This window comes from Schistocerca serialis, chromosome 2 (assembly GCF_023864345.2).
Source record: "Schistocerca serialis cubense isolate TAMUIC-IGC-003099 chromosome 2, iqSchSeri2.2, whole genome shotgun sequence".
Classification (NCBI taxonomy): Eukaryota; Metazoa; Arthropoda; class Insecta; order Orthoptera; family Acrididae; genus Schistocerca; species Schistocerca serialis.
Window position 1 is genome coordinate 399,238,153 of NC_064639.1, and position 21,880 is coordinate 399,260,032.

The 21,880-nt window shown below is 39.1% G+C and overlaps 1 protein-coding gene across 1 annotated transcript in view; it reads left to right on the forward strand.

Annotated features, from left to right (window-relative positions):
* The window catches only part of LOC126457230 (signal recognition particle 19 kDa protein), a 75,193-nt gene that overhangs the window by 45,689 nt on the left and 7,624 nt on the right, over window positions 1-21,880 (forward strand). Inside the window, exon 3 of the mRNA XM_050093358.1 lies at window positions 16,547-16,727. Coding sequence (XP_049949315.1) covers window positions 16,547-16,727 — 181 coding nt within the window. The remainder of the gene's footprint in view (window positions 1-16,546; window positions 16,728-21,880) is intronic.

Here is a 21,880-nt window from a genome sequence, read left to right on the forward strand (position 1 = left end):
CTATTGGTTATGAACTGTAGATTAAAACTGAAGAAATTGCAAAAAGGTGGGAATTTAAGGAGATGGGACCTGGATAAACTGACTAAACCAGAGGTTGTACAGAGTTTCAGGGAGAGCATAAGGGAACAATTAACAGGAATGGGGGAAAGATACACAGTAGAAGAAGAGTGGGTAGCTTTGAGGGATGAAGTAGTGAAGGCAGCAGAGGATCAAGTAGGTAAAAAGATGAGGGCTAGTAGAAATCCTTGGGTAACAGAAGAAATATTGAATTTAATTGATGAAAGGAGAAAATATAAAAATGCAGTAAATGAAGCAGGCAAAAAGGAATATAAACGTCTCAAAAATGAGATCGACAGGAAGTGCAAAATGGCTAAGCAGGCATGGCTAGAGGACAAATGTAAGGATGTAGAGGTTTATCTCACTAGGGGTAAGATAGATACCGCCTACAGGAAAATTAAAGAGACCTTTGGAGAAAAGAGAACCACTTGTATGAATATCAAGAGCTCAGATGGAAACCCAGTTCTAAGCAAAGAGGGGAAAGCAGAAATGTGGAAGGAGTATATAGAGGGTCTATACAAGGGCGATGTACTTGAGGACAATATTATGGAAATGGAAGAGGATGTAGATGAAGATGAAATGGGAGATACGATACTGCGTGAAGAGTTTGATAGAGCACTGAAAGACCTGATTCGAAACAAGGCCCCGGGAGTAGACAACATTCCATTAGAACTACTGATGGCCTTGGGAGAGCCAGTCCTGACAAAACTCTACCATCTGGTGAGCAAGATGTACGAGACAGGCGAAATACCCTCAGACTTCAAGAAGAATATAATAATTCCAATCCCAAAGAAAGCAGGTGTTGACAGATGTGAAAATTACCGAAATATCAGTTTAATAAGTCACAGCTGCAAAATACTAACGCGAATTATTTACAGACGAATGGAAAAACTGGTAGAAGCTGACCTCGGGGAAGATCAGTTTGGATTCCGCAGAAATGTTGGAACACGTGAGGCAATACTGACCTTACGACTTATCTTAGAAGAAAGATTAAGGAAAGGCAAACCTACATTTCTAGCATTTGTAGACTTAGAGAAAGCTTTTGACAATGTTGACTGGAATACTCTCTTTCAAATTCTGAAGGTGGCAAGGGTAAAATACAGGGAGCAAAAGGTTATTTATAATTTGTACAGAAACCAAATGGCAGTTATAAGAGTCGAGGGGCAAGAAAGGGAAGCAGTGGTTGGGAAGGGAGTGAGACAGGGTTGTAGCCTCTCCCCGATGCTATTCAATGTGTATATTGAGCAAGCAGTAAAGGAAACAAAAGAAAAATTTGGAGTAGGCGTTAAAATCCAGGAAGAAGAAATAAAAACTTTGAGGTTCGGCGATGACATTGTAATTCTGTCAGAGACAGCAAAGGACTTGGAAGAGCAGTTGAACGGAATGGACAGTGTCTTGAAAGGAGGGTATAAGATGAACGTCAACAAAAGCAAAACGAGGATAATGGAATGTAGTCGAATTAAGTCGGATGATGCTGAGGGAATTAGATTAGGAAATGAGACACTTAAAGTAGTAAAGGAGTTTTGCTATTTGGGGAGCAAAATAACTGACGGTGGCTGAAGTAGAGAGGATATAAAATGTAGACTGGCAATGGCAAGGAAAGCGTTTCTGAAGAAGAGAAATTTGTTAACATCAAGTATAGATTTAAATGTCAGGAAGTCGTTCCTGAAAGTATTTGTATGGAGTGTAGCCATGTATGGAAGTGAAATGTGGACAATAAATAGTTTGGACAAGAAGAGAATAGAAGCTTTCGAAATGTGGTGCTACAGAAGAATGTTGAAGATTAGGTGGGTAGATCACGTAACTAATGAGGAGGTATTGAATAGGATTGGGGAGAAGAGAAGTTTGTGGCACAACTTGACTAGAAGAAGGGATCGGTTGGTAGGACATCAAGGTATCACAAATTTAGCATTGGAGGGCAGTGTGGAAGGTAAAAATTGTAGAGGGAGACCAAGAGATGAATACACTAAGCTGATTCAGAAGGATGTAGGTTGCAGTAGGTACTGGGAGATGAATGAGCTTGCACAGGATAGATTAGCATGGAGAGCTGCATCAAACCAGTCTCAGGACTGAAGACAACAACAACAACAACAACTACTACTACTACTACTACTACTACTACTACTACAACCCCCCCTCCCTGTGCTCCTGGTACTGCTGATCACTCCACAAAACAGCTTTGGAGCACACCATTGGTGACCCAGTATTATCCTTGTCTGGAATGTGTTAATCAGCTATTTCGACAAGGCCATGATTTCCTAAAATCATGCCCTGAAATGAGATCCATTCTGTCTGAAAATTTTCCCACCGTACCTAGAATAGCTTTCTGTCGCCCTCCCAATCTCCACAATATTCTTGTCAGACCCTGTCCCCCTCCTGTACTCGTTTCCCTACCCTATGGCTTCTACCCCTGTGACCATCCCCGCTGCAAGACTTGCCCTGTGCACCCTCCTACCACCACCTACAATAGCCCTGTAACTGAGAAAACATATACTATCAAAGAGAGAGCCACCTGCGAAACGACATGTCATATACCAGCTACTATGTAAACACTTGTTCAGCCTTCTACATTGACATGACTACCACCAAATTATCAATTAGGATGAAGGCAGAGGATATATACTGGCAACTCACAATATCCTGTTGCATAGCATGCTCTACAACATGAAATTTGTTACCTTGGCGCCTGTTTCACCACATACGCCATCTGGATTCTTCCCCCAGACACCAGTTTCTCAGAACTCCGCAGGTGGGAACTAGTACTAACAACATGTCCTTGGTTCTCGCCACCCACCTGGCCTTAATTTACGTTAATTTCTTCTGTCTCAGCTTTTCTTCACTGTAACTACTCTTTGCTTCACTCTGTTTTAATCACCTACATCTTTCATTGTCTTTCCATTCTATTTTTCATAGCCCCCGCCCATTTCTGTTACATACAACGCCCTTAGCTTCTCACTCTTATTAACTTGTGCATGATGTTTTAGGAGTAATCTCTGTCTTGCATATTACTCTGTCTTCTACCTTTAAGCTCTCAGATTTTTAAATCTCGTCTGATGCAGTCGCCAACAATGTCTTTCCTTCTCATCCGGTATGGTAAGTCTCCCCTGACCTGCGGTTTTGGGTGACTTTCCCAAAATCTACCCTTTTTCCTAGACCTCTCCAGTCCTTTTCGTTCACCCTTCTTCCTCCCCCTTCGACCCTTCTACCTGAAGAAGGCGCCACTGGCTCCGAAAGCTTGCCAATCACAACAGTCTTTTATATGTGTGTTCTACCACTTGGTGAGTAGATTTTTTATACATCCAATTAAACAAGTTTATACAGATAAGGAACAGCAGAGGGCCTATAACACTGCCTTGGGGAACACCAGTAATTGCTTCTATTTTACTCGATGACTTTCCATCAGTTACTATGAACTGTGACCTCTCTGGCAGGTAATGACAAATCCACTTACACAACTGAGATGATATTCCATAAGCACACAATTTCACTACAACCCGCTTGTATGGTACAGTGTCAAAAGCTTCTGGAAATGTAGAAATTCGGACTCAATTTGAAATCCCTAATCAGTAGCTTTGTGTGAGCAAAGAGCTAGGTGTGTTTCACAAGAATGATGTTTTCTAAATCCTTGTTGACTGTGTATCAATAGGCCATTCTTTTAGAGATAATTCATAATGTTTGATTGTAATATATGTTTCAAAATCCTGGTGCATATCAGTGTTAATGATATGGTCCTGTAATTTAAGGGCTTACTCCTACTACCTTTCTTGAATATTGGTGTGACCTGTGTAACTTTCCAGTCTTTGGGTACAGATCTTTCATCATGTGAGCGGTTGTATGTGATTGTTAAGTATGGAGCTATTGCATCAGTCTACTCTGAAAGGAACCTGAGTGGTATACAGTCTGGACCGGAAGATTTGCTTTTATTGTGATTGTTAAGAATGGAGGTATTGCATCAGCGTACTGTGAAAGGAACTTAAACGGTATACAGTCTGGAGTGGAAGACTTGCTTTTATTAAGTTACTTCACTGTTCCGAGGATATCTACTTCTAAGTTATTTATGTTGGTAACTATTCTTTATTCAAATTTTGGAATATTTTTACTTTGGATTCTTTGATGGAGTAGTTTCAGAAGGCTGTTTTTAGTAACTCTGCTTTGGTAGCACTGTCGTCGATAGTATTTCCATTGCTATTGTGCAGAGAAGGAATTGATTGTGCCTTACTGATAGCGTACTTTACATAGGACCAGAATCTCTTTGGATTTTCTGCCAGGTTTTGAGACTAAGTTTTGTTGTGGATACTACAATAAGCATCTCACATTTTAAAGTCCACACTAAATTTTGAGCTCCTGTAAAAGATCACCAGTCTTGGAGACTTTGCGTTCGTTTAAATTTGGCATGCTTTTTTCGTTGTTTCTGCAATGGGTTCTGACCCATTTGTGTATCAAGGGGGATCAGTCTGATATCTTGTTTTTTCTACTGGCATCTTCCACGTATGTACTCCCTTCTCAAGGGTTCTCAAAGACTTGTGACCAGCACACAATTCTATTAATTTTTCTCCTTTGTCATTTCACCAAGAATGATCTCTCCCACTATTTTCTGTCACCTACCTTCACTGATGACCGTCTTCCAGTCTTCTACTATGATTATATTGTCATCCCCCTTATGATATTTAAGAGACAGTCAAATGAAAACAAGACAGATGGAAAAAGTAAGTAAACTGTTTTTTATTTCAAAAGTAATCGCTATATCTGCTAAATTACTTTATTCCACTGTGAGACAAGCCAGTCAATGCCTTCAAAAAGGTGTTTGCCGTGGTCTATATAACCATAATTGTAATTGGGTGTGCACCTCTTCCTTTGAAACAAATTAACACAGACACAGACCGAGAGATTGGGACTGTATGGAGGATGTGTTAAGGGATTTTCAGGAAGACTTCCGCAGTGTACTAGAAACAACCCTGATAACAGGTGGGCTCGCATGTTGCCAAGGTTGTTTTGACTATGCTGCAGAAGATTGTCTTGTAAGCCCGTACACATCCTCCATATAGTTCTGCTCTCTCCCCATGTCATTTCCATATTTTTGGAGCCCTGAAGAAAGACTTCTGTGGTAGTCAATTTGCTTCAGACAAAGAGGTGACCACAAGGGTACGTACAATCATGGTTCAGTAGACAACCGCAAACGTTTTTCCGTAAAGGCATTGAACATCTTGTCTCAAAGTGGGATAAATGTGTTTACAGCTATGGTATTGCTTTTGAAAAAATAAACAATTCACTTATATTTTTTTCTGTCTGTCTCATTTTCATTTGACTGCTCCTTATATTTTATGATTTTGTTAATGTTCTCATCAACTGATTCAGTTTCCCTGTCTCCTGCGTCTGTCTGTGTTGTGTATAACTGTGTGATTATCCATTCAGTTTTGTTGTAAGCTTTTTCTTTTTTCTGTACACAACACTACATTCTGTTGTCTGTTTCCATACTCATTATTGTTCCCACTCCTGCTTCACCACTATCTGATTCAGTATGAAATAATCCTATAATCCCCACTCCAAAAATCTCCATCTTTTGGCCATTGCATCCCACTGATTCCTAAAATATCAGTTTGCATCCCACCAGTTTATACTGTTCGTATTTCTTGTTTTTCACACTGCCTGTGATATCAACATGCTCAACCTAATTAGAAAGCCTCCCCCCCCCCCCCCCCTCAACAGCTTCTTCTAAGTAGACACCCACATAGAAATGTGAATGTGGGCTTATTTTATCTCCGACATATTTTATTTTTAGCAGAGAACTGTGTATACTGAGAAAAGATAATGTGGTAGTTACTTGTTGTCTTCCACATAACACTACTGTAGCCAGTAAAGTAGTTCGTACTACACCCAAAGGCAGCATCACAGTTGCTTAGTTGCTTGGCATTGTGAGTAACTGAACTGGAGGATTCAGTCATTTGTAGTGATCTCGATGACAATAATGTGGTGAGCACAAATAATGGGAACATTCTTTGTGATATGTGCGATACAGTGAAGTTGTGAAGTGTTTAGTATGTAACAAAGAGTGTTACGAAATGTAATTTACAATGCATTTTTCTGTGTGCTATGCCAACGAATATGAGAAATATCAAGGAGAAGAATATGTTGCAGTGCTATCGGAATTAAAGGAACATGCTAATGTGAAGGACTTAAAAAGTAGCAAAGTGTCTGTCCATTTGAGTTACAGAATAGTTCTTCGTATAGCCCAAAAAGTAAGCCCATTTACTGAAGGAGACTCTGTGAAAGAAGTGACTGTGATGACCACTGAAGAAATGTGACCATATTTGGTAGAAGATTTTGAAAGAGTAAGTGTGTCTCCTTAGTTTATTATGTGACATATTCAGGAAATGGGTGCAGATGTGCTAGAGGAACTGGTTGTTGTGGCATGTAGGTTTGTGAATTATTCCTTAGCTGTCAGTTAGAATGGTGTCATCAGATACAACGCAATTAGCTATTTTTAATAGGTGTGTTGATGACAAGTTGAACGTCACAGAGGAATTGTTGGGTATAGTTCCCCTTAAGGGAACCACCATGGTGTTGGACATTTTCAAGGGTGTTGAAAGAGCTGTTGAAAACACTGTCCTGGTCTTGGAGTTGGTAGCCCTGCACAAGGCCACACGTACGGATACAGAGCTCTCGTGAAAGATAAGTAATTTAGGTTGTAATTAATTGTAGTTGAACACTTTTAACTAATTAAATACATTCTTTAGTGTACTATTCAAGCTCACCATTAAAAGTTTTTCTTTTATTTGGATAGTGTTCTAGTAATTGCAAAAAGTTCGTTTGTTTACTTACTGCTGCTTAGGCCTAATTTTTCGTGTGTGCATCTTTAGCGTTATACCGGAATTGTAAGTGCATTTGCTATAGTTTAACTGATTAAATACATTCATTAGGGTGCTTTTCAAGCTCAACATTAAATGTTTTTCTTTTATTTACGTATTCTTCCACTTATTGCAAAAAGTTCGTTTTGGTTACATTCGGCTGTTTAGGCCTAATTTTTGATCGTGCATATTTAGCGCTATACCACAATTTTAAGTGCATTTGGTAATAGTTTACTTACATATTGGTTTCCAAAACATATGTAGTGTCCTTTTGCATCTGTGTTTAATATATTATCATTATCACTTAGTAAATCTTGTAACTAATTTCCAAACTACCATGGATACTAAGTGTGTGAGCAGCAGTAGGAAAGTTAGTTCAGGGGTTTTGTGCAGCTGTTGACAGGTGGTTTCATTGGGGAAATTGTAGTGGCATGGGAATTGGGGAAGCAAACGACTCTCTTCCATTCTTTTGCAGGGTTTGCTCAAGAGAGAGGATTATAGCTGAACAGGAAGAGCGAATTAGAGCCCTTCAGGCTGATTTGGACAGAGCGAGGGAGGAGCTGAAGAGGTTAAGGGGGGAGGACGGTAAACAGTGGTGGGAAGTGGTAGCTGGGAACAGGGGCCACAGAAAGAGGACAGTGTCTGACAGTTTCCCCAATTGGCACAACCAATAGATTTGCCTTGCTACCACATTTAAGTAAGGAAGAGGCTCCAGTAGAAGTAGATGTAGTTAAGATGCAGCAGAATCTCACTAGGAAACCAACTGTTTTAAAAAAAGTAGAAAGTAAGAGGAAAGTTCTGTTGCTAGGTAGCAGCCATGGAAGAGGTGTGGGCCAGATTTTGCAGGAAAAATTAGGTGACAGGTAGCAGGTCACAAACTTTTTCAAGCCAAGTGCATGTCTTAGCCAGGTGGTAGAGGATATAGGTTCCTTGTGTAAGGTTTTCACAAAGCAGGCTCATGTGATTATAGTGGGTGGAGTGGGAAACAGTATTGATAGGGATCAGGTCTACAGTATTGAGTGTGACCTGGTGAAAATAGCCTCGGCAACAACCCATACCAATGTTGGGCTGGTGTCTGCTTTCGTGCGACATGATCAGCTCCAATTGAAGCACTCTTGTCAGGAGGGTAAATATGGAGTTGGATCAGTTGCGTAGGGCGGCCACTCTGACAGACATTGGATTGTTTCCTGTCGAGGCTGTTGATAGGGGGGATTTCACAAGGCATGGCCTACACCTCAATAGGAAAGGGAAGGGTAAACTGGCAGGGTTGTTAGCGAAATCCATAAGGAGGGACACTAGTACTCATGGATGTACGTCTTTTTTAGACTAATATCAGTGTCCAATGAGAAGTTCAGGCAGGCAGGTGCTAAAGAGGCCCAAAACTCACAAAATTCTCACAACAGGAAAGTAAATAATAATGTTACCATATTTAACCAAAATATTGGTGGATTAAAGAAGAAAGTAGATTCTCACAAAAGAAAAGTAAAAAATAATGTTACCATTTTTCACCAAAATATCCCGGGACTGAAGAATAAAGTAGATGAGCTCCTGGTTTGTATAGATGACACTGAATCTTATAATGTAATAGATATACTATGCCTGTCTGAGCATCACATTGTGTCTGATATGGAAAAGGTATATATCAGTGGTTATAAACTAGCTGCACATATCAGTAGAGAGAATAAGGTGAGAGGAGGAGTTGCCATATGTGTCAAAAGTTATCACTGTGTAGAAAGCTTAGATACAAAAAAGTTTTGTCTAGAGCAACATATAGAAGCATGTGCCTGTCAACTTAAACTGAAGGAGGGCTCTTTTATAATTGTAACAGTACATAGGTCCCCTTCAGGAAACTTTCATTTATTCCTGGAAAACTTGGATGCCTTGTTGTGCTATCTGTCAGATAGGGGAAAGCAAATTATTATTTGTGGGGACTTCAGTGTTGATTCACTGAAAGAGTGTAATAGGAAGAATGATCTGTAAGTCTTGCTCAGTTCTTTCAGTTTGACATCTGTCATTAATTTTCCTACTCGGGAAGTAAAGGTCAGCAGCACATTGATAGATAACCGTTTTATAGACCAAGATAGGTTTAAAAACATAAATTCTTGTCCTGTCGAGAATGGCCTTTCTGATCATGATGCTCAACTAATTACAGTATATGACATAGCTCCATTCAATAATTCAAAACTACCCTCCCAAGTTGTGCATTCAATTAATGACTCAACAATTAGAAATTTCAGAGAAAATCTTCAGCAGCTAGACTGGGATCAGGTGTACAAGGAACCTGATGCTAATTTAAAATATAACTTATTTCATGATACACTTGTAAGAGAATCTGAAAACTGTTTCCCCAAGAAAGTAGTTAAATCTAATTATAAGAAACAATGCAAAAAACCATGGCATACTAAAGGAATAAAAATATCTTGTAACCACAAAAGGAAACAGTATTTAACAACAAGAAAGAGTAATGACCCAGAAACAGCCAAATATTATAAAAACTATTGTGCTACATTAAGAAAGGTTATTAAAAAGTCCAGAAGCATGTGCATCATGTCTGAGATTAATACCTCTGATAACAAAATCAAAACAATTTGGAATATTATTACAAGGAAGACAGGGCAACCAAGAGCACAGGATGACGGCATCACCATCAAAGTGAATGGAAACTTGATAAACAACAAGCCGGAAGTCGAAAACATTTGGAATAATCATTTTTTAAATGTTGTAGAGAAAATAGGATCTAAATGTTCATTAGAAGAAGCAAGGCAGTTAATGGAAGAGACCTTACCCACACCATTTGATACAATTGAAATTCCACCCACCTCTCCTTCTGAAATTAGGAAGATAATAAACTCTCTCAAGAATAAAAGCTCACATGGAATTGATGGCATTTCCAGCAGGGTAATAAAAGCTTGTTCCCAAGAAATAAGTGGAATTCTTAGCCACATATGCAATAGCTCTCAGAAGCAGGGTATTTTCTCACATAGACTGAAGTCTGTCATTGTTAAAACACTGCATAAAAAAGGGGATACGTCTGATGTCAACAACTACCACCCAATCTCTCTTCTGACTATCTTATCCAAAATTCTTGAAAAGGTAATGTATTGTAGAGTAGCTTCACACCTTTGTAAAAATAAAGTTTGAACAAAATGTCAGTTTGGTTTACAGAAGGGTTTTTCAACGGAAAATGCTATATATACTTTCACTAATGAAATATTAAATGCTCTGAGTAACTGGAAGTCACCCGTTGGGATTTTTTGTGATCTATCAAAGGCTTTGATTGTGTAAATCATGGAATACTTTTAGGTAAGCTCAAGAACTGTGGTATGAATGGGACAGTGCTCAAATGGTTTAAATCATACCTAACTGGAAGAGTGCAGAAAATTGAAATAAGCAGTTCACATAATATGCAAAAAACTGGTGATTTCTCAAACTGGGCAACAATCAAGAATGGGGTGCCGCAAGGTTCGGTCTTGGGTCCTTTGCTGTTCTTAATATATATTAATGACTTGCCATTCTGTATTCACGAAGATGCAAAGCTGCTACTTTTTTTCCTATGATACAAGTATAGCTATCACACCCAACAGACAAGAATTACCTGGTGAAATTGTAAACGATGTTTTTCAGAAAATCATTAAGTGGTTCTCTGCAAATGGGCTCTCATTAAATTTTGACAAAACACAGTATATACAGTTCCACACAGTAAATGGAATGACACCATTAATAAATATAGACTTCGATCAGAAATCGGTAGCTAAGGTGGAGTATTCAAAATTTCTAGGCATATGCATTGATGAGGGGTTGAACTGGAAAAAACACACTGAGGATTTGTTGAAACGTTTGAGTTCAGCTACTTCTGCTATTAGGGTCATTGCAAATTTTGGCAATATACATCTCAGTAAATTAGCTTACCATGCCTATTTTCATTCTCTGCTTTTGTATGGCATCATATTCTGGGGTAACTCATCATTGAGTAAAAGAGTGTTCATTGCACAAAGCATGTAATCAGAATGATTGCTGGAGCTCATCCAAGATCATCCTGCAGACACTTATTTAAAGAGCTAGGGATCTTCACTGTAGCCTCTCTCTCTCTCTCTCTCTCTCTCTCTCTCTCTCTCTCTATATATATATATATATATATATATATATATATATATATATATATATAATGGAAGGAAACATTCCACGTGGGAAAAATTATATATAAAAACAAAGATGAGGTGACTTACCGAACAAAAGCGCTGGCAGGTCGATAGACACACAAACAAACACAAACATACACACAAAATTCAAGCTTTCGCAACAAACTGTTGCCTCATCAGGAAAGAGGGAAGGAGAGGGGAAGACGAAAGGAAGTGGGTTTTAAAGGAGAGGGTAAGGAGTCATTCCAGTCCCGGGAGCGGAAAGACTTACCTTAGGGGGAAAAAAGGACAGGTATACACTCGCACACACGCACATATCCATCCACACATACAGACACAAGCAGACATATGTCTGCTTGTGTCTGTATGTGTGGATGGATATGTGCGTGTGTGCGAGTGTATACCTGTCCTTTTTTCCCCCTAAGGTAAGTCTTTCCGCTCCCGGGATTGGAATGACTCCTTACCCTCTCCTTTAAAACCCACTTCCTTTCGTCTTCCCCTCTCCTTCCCTCTTTCCTGATGAGGCAACAGTTTGTTGCGAAAGCTTGAATTTTGTGTATATGTTTGTGTTTGTTTGTGTGTCTATCGACCTGCCAGCGCTTTTGTTCGGTAAGTCACCTCATCTTTGTTTTTATATATATATATATATATATTCACTCATGAAATTTGTTATTAACAATCCGAACGAATTCAAAAGTAATAGCAGTGTACATGGCTACAACACTAGGAGGAAGGATGATCTTCACTACTCAAGGTTAAATCTAACTTTGGCTCAGAAGGGGGTAAATTATGCTGCCACAAAAGTCTTTGGTCACTTACCTAATGGCATTAAAAATCTGACAGATAGCCATATAGCATTTAAAAGGAAATTAAAAGAATTTCTTAATGGCATCTCCTACTCATTAGATGAATTTGTGGATATAGCAAGTGGGTAATTTCCCCAAACCCCACAAAATAAATAAATAAATAAAAATAAAAAAATTAAAAATATTAAGTGTTATGTAATATTTTGTGTAATGTAATATCTTGTATAGACACCTGATATTAACCTGACACGTTCCACATCATTACGAAGTGTCGTATCCGTGATCTGTGGAACAAGTACTAATCTAATCTAATCTAAACCTGAGTTGAAATATGCTTGTTTCTGTTGCAACAGATGGGGCACCGTCGTTGCTGGGAGTCAATGTTGGATTTATAACACAGATGAAAGAACATATAAAATGTGTTCTTGGCACAACACATGATCTCCTTGGAATCCACTGCATTCTACATCAAAAGAATCGTTGTGCAAAGTACATTAAAGTTAAAAATGTTATGTTTTGTAATCGCGACAGGAACGGTTGTGGGGTTGCCGCTAACGAAAACGCAGCGGGACCGAATGGGAGTGACCTACAAACAAACCAGACGGACGAATGGGAATGGAAGGACAAGCACGATGACAGAAAACTGAGCAAGACACCAAGATCAACCACAGAGTATTAAGCAAAGGGCTTCCTCATAAATGGGAAGTAAGCACACACAATGGAAACACGATGTCTGTAAGTGAGATATCAACCGACTCAATGCAAATACCAGACTGCCTCGCTGAGTGAGAGGCAGCTACCTAAATACACAACAGGGTATGTCGCTATTGGCCGCTGGGACCACGTGCTCCATAGTGGCGCCCTCACAGTAGACTCGGGCCCAGGAGTGTGCGCAGCCACAGCCTACGGTGTTACTGCTGCAGAGACCTCTAGTGGTCATTGAGTTCCGTGTCATCTGGTGCGGATTTGAAACCTGTGGCGCTCAGTACCAGATTATGGATACCATGGTACAAATTTCATCCAGTCAAGCAACCTGAGACATAAGCAGTTTAAAACTTTTCTTGAAGAAAGTGGTAGTCAGTATGGTGATCTCCCGTGTCACTGTAATGTGCACTAGTGGAGAAGGGGTCATGTCTAATCAAAATCATCCTGTTCCTAAGTTGCAGGGAAAAAACCTGGACGTGTGACTTAACTAGCCATGCTGATTTAACACGTCACTTGAATGATTTAAACACCTCACCCCAAGGCAAGGGCATTATCAAAACAGATATGTATTATAGGATCAAAGGCTCCAAAACGGCACTGGATCTGTGGACAAATCAAATGCTGGCTGAAAATGCTGTGCATTTTCCAAAGCCATCACACGTGCTTACTGCAGATATTAGTCTATCTGAAGAAATCCTACAAAATCTCCGTAATCAGTTTGAGTTTGGGTTTCAAGGCATAGAAATGTTGCCTGTTAAGTTTCAGCTCTTTGTAAACCCATATTCAGTGGCCAACAATGTTCCTACCAGGTATCAAAGGAAACTGTTAAATTTACAATTTGGCAGTTTGTTGAAGCACAAATATAATCACAAAGAAGATATGACTGATTTCTACAAAAATGTTACCCAAACCAGATTTATGAGGTAGTATGCACCTTGCACATGGATATTATATATGTTTGGTTTGACGCATGTGAGCAAACAATTTTTTCCTTTTATTAAATTATCAAAGTCCAAATCCCAAAACACCCTGTCAGATCACAACCTAACATGCAAATATTGCAAACACTGGTAAACTAGTTAAAGAAACATGAAACAGGAAATGTCCATGTAATTGTTCTGTACTAGTAGCAAAAATGGTATTACATTGTGTTGTTAATACCAGATCTGTTTCCTGGCTTTCCTAATTGCTGCAACCCCCACACACCGCTTCCCCTGCACTAGTAGCAGTACAGAGGATGATGATGTCACATGCTGCAGTCCTCTTCCTTGGGAGCACATTCAGAGGTGTGGGCTGATGTCACACTAGCACAACCTGTCTTCCCCCGTACTGTAGCAATCTCCTACTTGCCCACCAACAGGAGGAACTGCTGCATTCCTCCATACAATCCTAGCAATGAGGAGTGGTGTTACTTATGTTTCACGAGGCACATCCGTGGGCTGCTGTGCCCATTCACCTCTCAGATCCTTACTGTCTTCACTGTAACTTGGACAAGAGACACAAAGAACTACCAGTTGGGCCAAGATTTTTTTAAAGGAGAATTACTCCTCCATCATTCCCATTTTATCCTTTCTTTTACAGATAGAATGTGCTCACAAGGAAAAGTAATTGGAGTTATATTGCTGTATTAGTGTATTTCTCTTCTCTCACATTACACATTTTGCCTTTTAAGATAATATCTGTTGATTTAGAGAAATCAAGAGGAGAGTTAGAAAGAGTTGTAAGATTATACTACTACACAGAAACAGAATGATTGCCAATAGTTACTTTTGAGTGGTGAAACTCCAGTAATGCCAACAGACACACATTAAATACAAAACACTAACCTAGTTTTCAGTTACATATGAAAGCTAGAATAACTTTTCGTACTTTTAATGTGTGGCTGTTGAAGGTAATAGAATTTCACCTCCTGAAAGTAAGTACTGGGCAACCTTTCTGTTTCCTTGTACTTTTGTAGTTTTCTCCAGTGAATTTTTCTTTAGACAGAACCATAAGATTATTGAATCCAAACTGTAAAATAAGTGAGATAGATATGTCATCAAACTTTCAGGACAACCCTTAGATGTTTACATTTACAAGGAATCCATAGTAATATTTTGAGACCTATCTTCATTGATTCAATACTTTTATATGCAGAAGAGAGCATAAACTTATGTGTGAACTCAAATCTTTGCTTTCAGAAAGAAGAATCTATGTTCAGTACAATGGAAATCACGATCAGTCCTTGGATAGCCAACTGTATATAGTGTACACCAAATACCTTGATAAACGTTTCTCCCCAAGAGTAACTACCCTGCAGATCACTGATCTTCGCTGTACTCAACACCTTATTCCATTGAAACAGTAAAAGAAATTATTAATCATGCCATATCAAATCTTCGAATTTGGCTAAAAACGGATAAGCCTGAAGAAACAATGAAAAAATTATCTATAGTTTTATGTGAGGAACATCATTTCAAACCTTTTCTTTTTGCTCGATGACACCCACCACAAATTAATGAAAGGAAACAAGTTTATTGCTTACTGCAATTTCGCTGTTGATGTTCTAAAATTTTGACATCACACATGATGTTTAAATTTATTAATTCTTTACTACTGACTCCATTTGCAGCACATTTTGCAGACCATACCTGCATATATCACTGAATGTATTTTCAAAATTACTTCATTAATCTGTCACCTTTTAATTAACAGATTAATGAAGTATTGGGCAAACACAAAAAAAGTACCTACTTCATTGGAAATGGAAGGGAGCCACTGATTATGAAATTCCTTCCATGTTGAACTTGGCATGAAAATAAAATATGAAACCATACCAGAATTTCTTGGGCCATTCAGCTACTGAAATGAAAATGTACTAACCTTCAGTAACATCCTACTATGTAAAGATTTGTCCAAACTTGAAGACTGAAATCAACATTTTGCTCAGTTCCACCTTTCTGAATTCACCAACGATTTATACAGATCAAGCAAAGACAGGCAGTGACAACTCAGTAGGATGCATAATACTACAGAAAATTATCAAGCGTACGTGGAAGCCACCACTGTTAGGAAAGCAGTAAAATACTGTAGATCTTGCATACAACTAACCAACTTCCTAAGTGCAGTGAAGAGCCTGAGAAAATCAAACGGTAACAAAAGTGTGGCACATATACTTATATACTTTATTAAAGAAGTCACTACAAATAAATCAGCAGGTGTACTAACAATTTGTTGTGGATTCAAGGGTGCAGTGTAATTTTTCATAAAGACACAAATGAGAACTTGGTGAAATGAAAAATTAATTAGGTAAAATTCTGCTTATAGACTTGTTTACCAGGTTGAGCTTAATCAATGAAAAAGTGACAAATATAACACACGGACACTATAGGATTGGACCAAGGTCTCAAAAGGATTTCATTACGGCAGGTTGCAACCTGTAATAGCATTATGTTCCTAGTTTACTAATTGGATAGAAACAAGTGGTTCATATCAACTGTTGTGCACTTGGGCTTAAATCTATGGCAGATTTCCAGCTCACTTGTTCTGAACAGTACTGGAGGAATCTCCTTAATGTAATTTTTGCAGTGTAAAAAAAGGGGGGGGGGGGGGGGAGAATAAAAGAAAGAGAAGTGTACCATCCGCTACACTCTTGTGACAGATACAATTCATAACAAAAATCAATTATCGGAACATTGGTTAATGCAGAGGTTTCCCTTCCGACTTTGCCTAGAGTATTGTTGTCAGCCTTAAACATGTCATTCAGCTATTAAAATATATGTGTTCTAACTGTCCACATACACTATGCACATGGTTTGAAGGTGTTTTATATGACGATATGTCTCTTTTTTATTGTGTGATTAGTTTGAGTAGTTTCTAGTGGTGTCTCTTTCAGTCATTAATTCATACCAAGATTTTTTGTAAATAGCAATTAACCAAGTGCAGAGTAGAATAGCCATGACAGAAAATCATATAAATACAAATGGTTGCTTATGTGATTTAATTTTTGTTCTAGGCTGTTGAAAATCCAACACATCAAGAAATCCGAGATGTACTTTCTTCAGCGGGCTTAAAAATTGGAGTGGAGAATAAATACTACTGTCGAGAACGAAGCAAAGAGATGCTGTACAGAGGCCGAATTAGAGTGCAGCTTAAAAATGATGATGGAACACCATTTAATCCAGACTTACCAACAAGTAAAGTAAAATATTGATGAAAAATCATTGAGAAATGTAGTTTATAACATGTGAACCACAATGACTGGAGTCATATGAAATTTGCGTTAAACCAGATAGACTAGAAACAAAAGTAAAGTATAATTTCAGCAGAGTTGTTGTAGCACTTATTCTGATTCAATATGTCTATCACGACGTAACTAATAGTGCCAGTCTCCTAATTGAGCAGCCAACTATGTCTTTTATTATACAGGGTGACTTTTCACTTTGTAATGATATACAGTTAGTGCTGGAAAGAATCAAATCATTATTCGCCACTTATCATATTAACCAGTATTTGCAGTCATCACTACTTTATTGAAGCTCACAAGCAACGAGTTGAAAAAACATAAAACTTCTCTTCTTCTGCTTCGTTAGGACCCTTCAGGATCACATGTGGCTTGTTTTGTACATCTTCTTTCTTCCCAATACCTCTTCAAACTCTCCCTTCCTCTGTTTCTTTCTTCTTTTGTTAAGACAACTTTGATTTTGATGTCCGGCCACCTGTGACCGTCCACCAACCCTTTACATTTCTCCCTGTCGTGTACTACTGCCTGCAGATTCCTTTCTTTTATTCCTACAGCTTTTCAGTCATCTCTTACTTCCTTCACCCAGTTGTTTCCTGTATGACATGTTGCATTCCATATCTTCTTAATCAACCTCTCCTCATCCATCCTCATGATGTGCCCAACCAGTCGTAACCTCCTCTTCCGTATCTTGCTCGGTATGGGTTCAATATTTTCATACAGTTACTGTCGTGTTCTGTGTATCCAGATATCCCCATGTTTTTTGGTGCCCCATATGCATCTCAAAATTATCCGCTCCTCCTCCTCTAACTGTATACAAGCTCTCTTGCTGAGTGTGATCATTTCTGATGCATGCAGAGCAGCATTTCTCACAATTGCTGTGTAGTCTCACAATTTGGCATTGTATGGCATTTTTCTTGCCATATGTTGTTTTCACCACATGCTGAAGCTTCTGCTAAAGCTGTGCCCTGTCTACTGTGCTACTGTTGCTCCATATGCCACCAGTTATCTTCTCCCCCAAATAACGAAAACTGTTGACTTTCTCAATCACTTGGCCATCAATCTTCCAGTCAGACTGAGTGTTCAGTGTGTTGATCTTCTTATATGCAATCTTCCGTCTGACCTTTTCTGCTGTTTCGGCTAGATTTTTAGTGCTGTCTTTCCCTCTTCTTCTGTCTCATTTAAGAGTGCCACATCATCTGCGAATGCCAGGCAGTCCACTGTTGCATTATGTTTGACCTTGTATCCTGTTTGCACACCTTTGATCTTCATGTTACTGTTTAGTTGTCTCCACTGTCTCACTACTTCGTCCAAAACTAGGTTAAATAAAATTGGTGACAGGCCAACATGCCGGACTCCTGTTTTTATTTCAAAGCTGTCTGACAGCGTACTGCGATGTCTGATCCTGGCAGTAGTGTCACTTAATGTTTCCTTTATTATTGCATGTGTTGTAGCATCCAGTCCTCTATCTTCTAACACATCAAGCAGAGTACTTCTGTCAGCTGAATCGTAGGTCTTTTGGAAGTCCACAAATGTCACTATTATGTTTTTTCCTTTCCTGTGCCTGTGTCCTATTATCCTTTTTGTTCCAAATATCTGTTCTGTACAGTTCCTACCTTTTTTAAAGCCACACAGCTCCTATTGTCGGCCCCAGTTGTTCTTCAACTCTGTTTAGCAAGATTATCGACAAAACCTTCTGCCCTTTGTTCAAGAGTAAGATGCCCCTTTAGATATCCAGTACTTTCTTGTCCCCTTTCTTGTGTAGTGGTATTATAACGACTTCTTTCCAGTCTATGGATATTTTCTTATTTCTCCAGATATCCATTATTATACAGTACATATTTCTTTCTATTTCAGACCCACCCACTTGATCTTTTCAGCACAGATACCATCACTGCCTGATTCCTTGTTGTTTTTGAGGTTTTTAATTGCCTCTCCTACTTCTACCCTGGTGGGTGCATTGTCTAGACTATCCTGAGTTTCGTCCCTAGAGCATGTGTCCACTTTACTGTCAGTGCTTCTGCATTCAGCAAATCCCTAAAATACCTAGCCATTTCCTCACACACCTCTTTCTGGCCAGTTTTTATTGTGCCATCCTGTCCTATTACAGAGGGTTCTTTTGCCTCGAAGCCTTTAATTCTGCTCTTCATTTCTCTGCCGAAGATTTGTGATTTGTGTTTCTTGAAGGCCTTGTTTGCTTCTTCAGATTTCTCATTCCATTTACTTCTCTCAGCATTTCTGATCATTTCTCTAGCAATTTTTCTTACATTCTGGAAGTTCGACTAGTCTTCGTGCTTTTTGCAGGATTGCCATTTCATCCATACTTTCTTCCTGGTCTCGACTGCATTCTCACATTCAGTCGTCCATCACTCATGCTTCCTTTTCTTGTTCTTAGTAGCCAGTTGCACTGCCTCTTCTTCCATCATATCTCTCACTCTCTTCCAATCACTCGGAACTGTCATTCTCTTTGCATACTCTGCTCTGTGCTTTTTCAGAAGATCTAGGTCGATTCTGTGAGTGTTTATGGTCCTACGTTTCCTTGCTCTGTTGGGTATCCATCTGCATTTTATTTCGACAGGGTAGTAATCTGATTCCATTCTGCTATTTTTCCTCACTTTTGTGTTGATAATCTCTCTGTGATTCTTGTCACGGATTTCTACATGGTCTAGCTGTTTTTCCCCAATCCTGTTTCTAGGGCTGGCCGACATTGTTTTCTTGCTTGCCTTAGTTTTGTAATGAGTGGTCATTATTCTCATCTTGTGTCTCTTACAAAGGTCCACTAATCTCTCACAATTCTTGTTTGTTCTCTTGCGGGCTGAATAACCTCCCACAGGACCTCTAAATGTCCTTTCCATGCGTATTTGTGCATTAAAATCTCCTAGCAAAATAGACACCTGTTTTGTCCACATCTGTCACTACCTTATCTAAAGTGGACCAAAAATGTTCAGTTACTGCTTCATCTTTTTTGTTCTTATCATTTGTTGGTGCATGTGCATGTGCAACCTATTGTACAGGTTTTGGTTCCTATTTTCGTTGTCAGATATGACAGTATCTCATTTGTGCCCTTCTACACATTGATATTATCCAGGTATCTACGATCTACTACAAAAGCTGTGCCAAACATAAAAGGTTGCTTTGGCACTCAAACACTGGGTTTCCCTTTCAGAATTACTCTGCTTCCATTGTGCTTTCGTCCCTCAATCTTGTTTTCTGTAGTGCCAGTATGCCAGTCGCAAGTTCTCTCATACTGTCAAGAACTTGCTTTAGCTTACCCACCTTCATCATTGTCTGTATGTTTATGGTTCCCATTTTAATAGTCTGTTTTGGTCTGATTTTGTGTCCATAATTTAGATTGGATTTTGAGGTACTGGTAGGTTCGCAGTTGGTTCGCAGTTTCGTTTCGCACCTGATGCAGTCGCCCCAGAATCTGATAGCCTGCTTGCTGTGACCTCGGTCAATAAGAGCTTAGCCCCCTGGGTATATTTGTAATTATCACATGCTTCAGACTGCTTCACAAGCTGAAGTTTCACCTTTGGCTACTGCATTTGCAGCAGCGTGGTTACAACTGAGGTGGTTAGCCCCAGAGGATGTAATCAGGCCGCCCCACAGGGATCAGACACCTTTTGTGGCCGCCCCACTGGAGTACAGATGCCACTTTGTTGTGAGAAGGTTTTTCCGCCTTGATAACCATTGGGATTGGCCAAATCTTCTTTTGAAATGACTGGCCATCTTCTTCCACCCATCAAGCTGTTGCCCTTTTCACGCTACAATTTTGATTGAGAATGATAAAGAAAAAGGATAGGCTTAGCATAAGCTTGGGTTCTCCTTCTGGAAGCTAAGCTACCACTGACATAGCCCTCCAGATCCAGGGCACGCGAACCTCCTCACCCACAGAGATAGTTCTATGTTAAGGCGGTGTCCCCTTAGGAGGAAAAATATAAAACTAAATAATTCATATGCAAAATGATAATATTATAAAGATACCGCACAGAAGTTTGATCTAAATGAAGCATGTTGGTCACAAGATGCACAAAAAGTTTTAGTTGTAAATGAATTTGTACTTCCTCCACGTTTGACTGAGTAGAACTACTTGGTGAATAAAGCTGAATGAATGTGACATACTTTTACGTTTATGTTAATTTCTCACATGCCTTCTCTGTCATCAGTGCGTGGCTGACTGTTCCAGCAACCGAAGCTTTTCCTCTAAACAAAAGACTTTGCCTTTAATTGTATACTACACTGTTGGTCAAACAAAATAGCAGAAGATGAATTCTTGTCTGCAAGTTGTCTCTACTTTCTTCTGGCAGTATTTTTAATATGTGTCAAAGTTACAACATCATTTTCAAAAATGATAGGTAAACATAATAACTTCAAATGAAGTCTCAACACAAGGACCTATTGGCTAGTAGTTAACTTTGCTGGAAGACTGCACTAACAGTCTTTTGCTATATATGGCAGCCATTAAGCAGGAAAGTATTTGTTGTTGTTTCTTTAACTTGTGCTGGTAAAAAGACAGAGCAGTCATTGTGACTTACTTTATGTACAAGGTTGTACTGAAAATTAATGCCTCCAAATTTTTTATGTGAAAACCCGTAAATCTTTTTAAATAAAACAAACTTTATTAACATTCTACATCTTTATTCTTCATGTCTGCATATTTATTTCCCAACATAATCACCCTGGTGACATACACATTTCTCCCAACAAGAGACCAGTTTATTGACACCATCACCCCCTCTCTATGAATGTGAAGTCCACAAAGATGCTCTTAAAGTTTTGGAAACAGCTGAAAATCGGTTGGGGCCAGTTGAGACTGTGTGGAGGATGATCGCTGACAGTAAACCCAAGGTATTTGATTCTTACAGATGTCACAGCCTTCATGTATGGTCTGGAATTGTCATGCTGAGGGAAGGGTACTCCATTTGTGGAAAGTTAGAGGCTTGATTACAGCATACTTTCCTCACACACCAACATAGTTACATTACACACCATCATGTTACACACTACAATTCAGAATGTTCTAGTGGCAGAGGAATGTAACTTGCATCAGCGAAACAGGAAAGCCGACCGAGTAAAATGCATGATATATATGACCAGCAGAAAAATGCT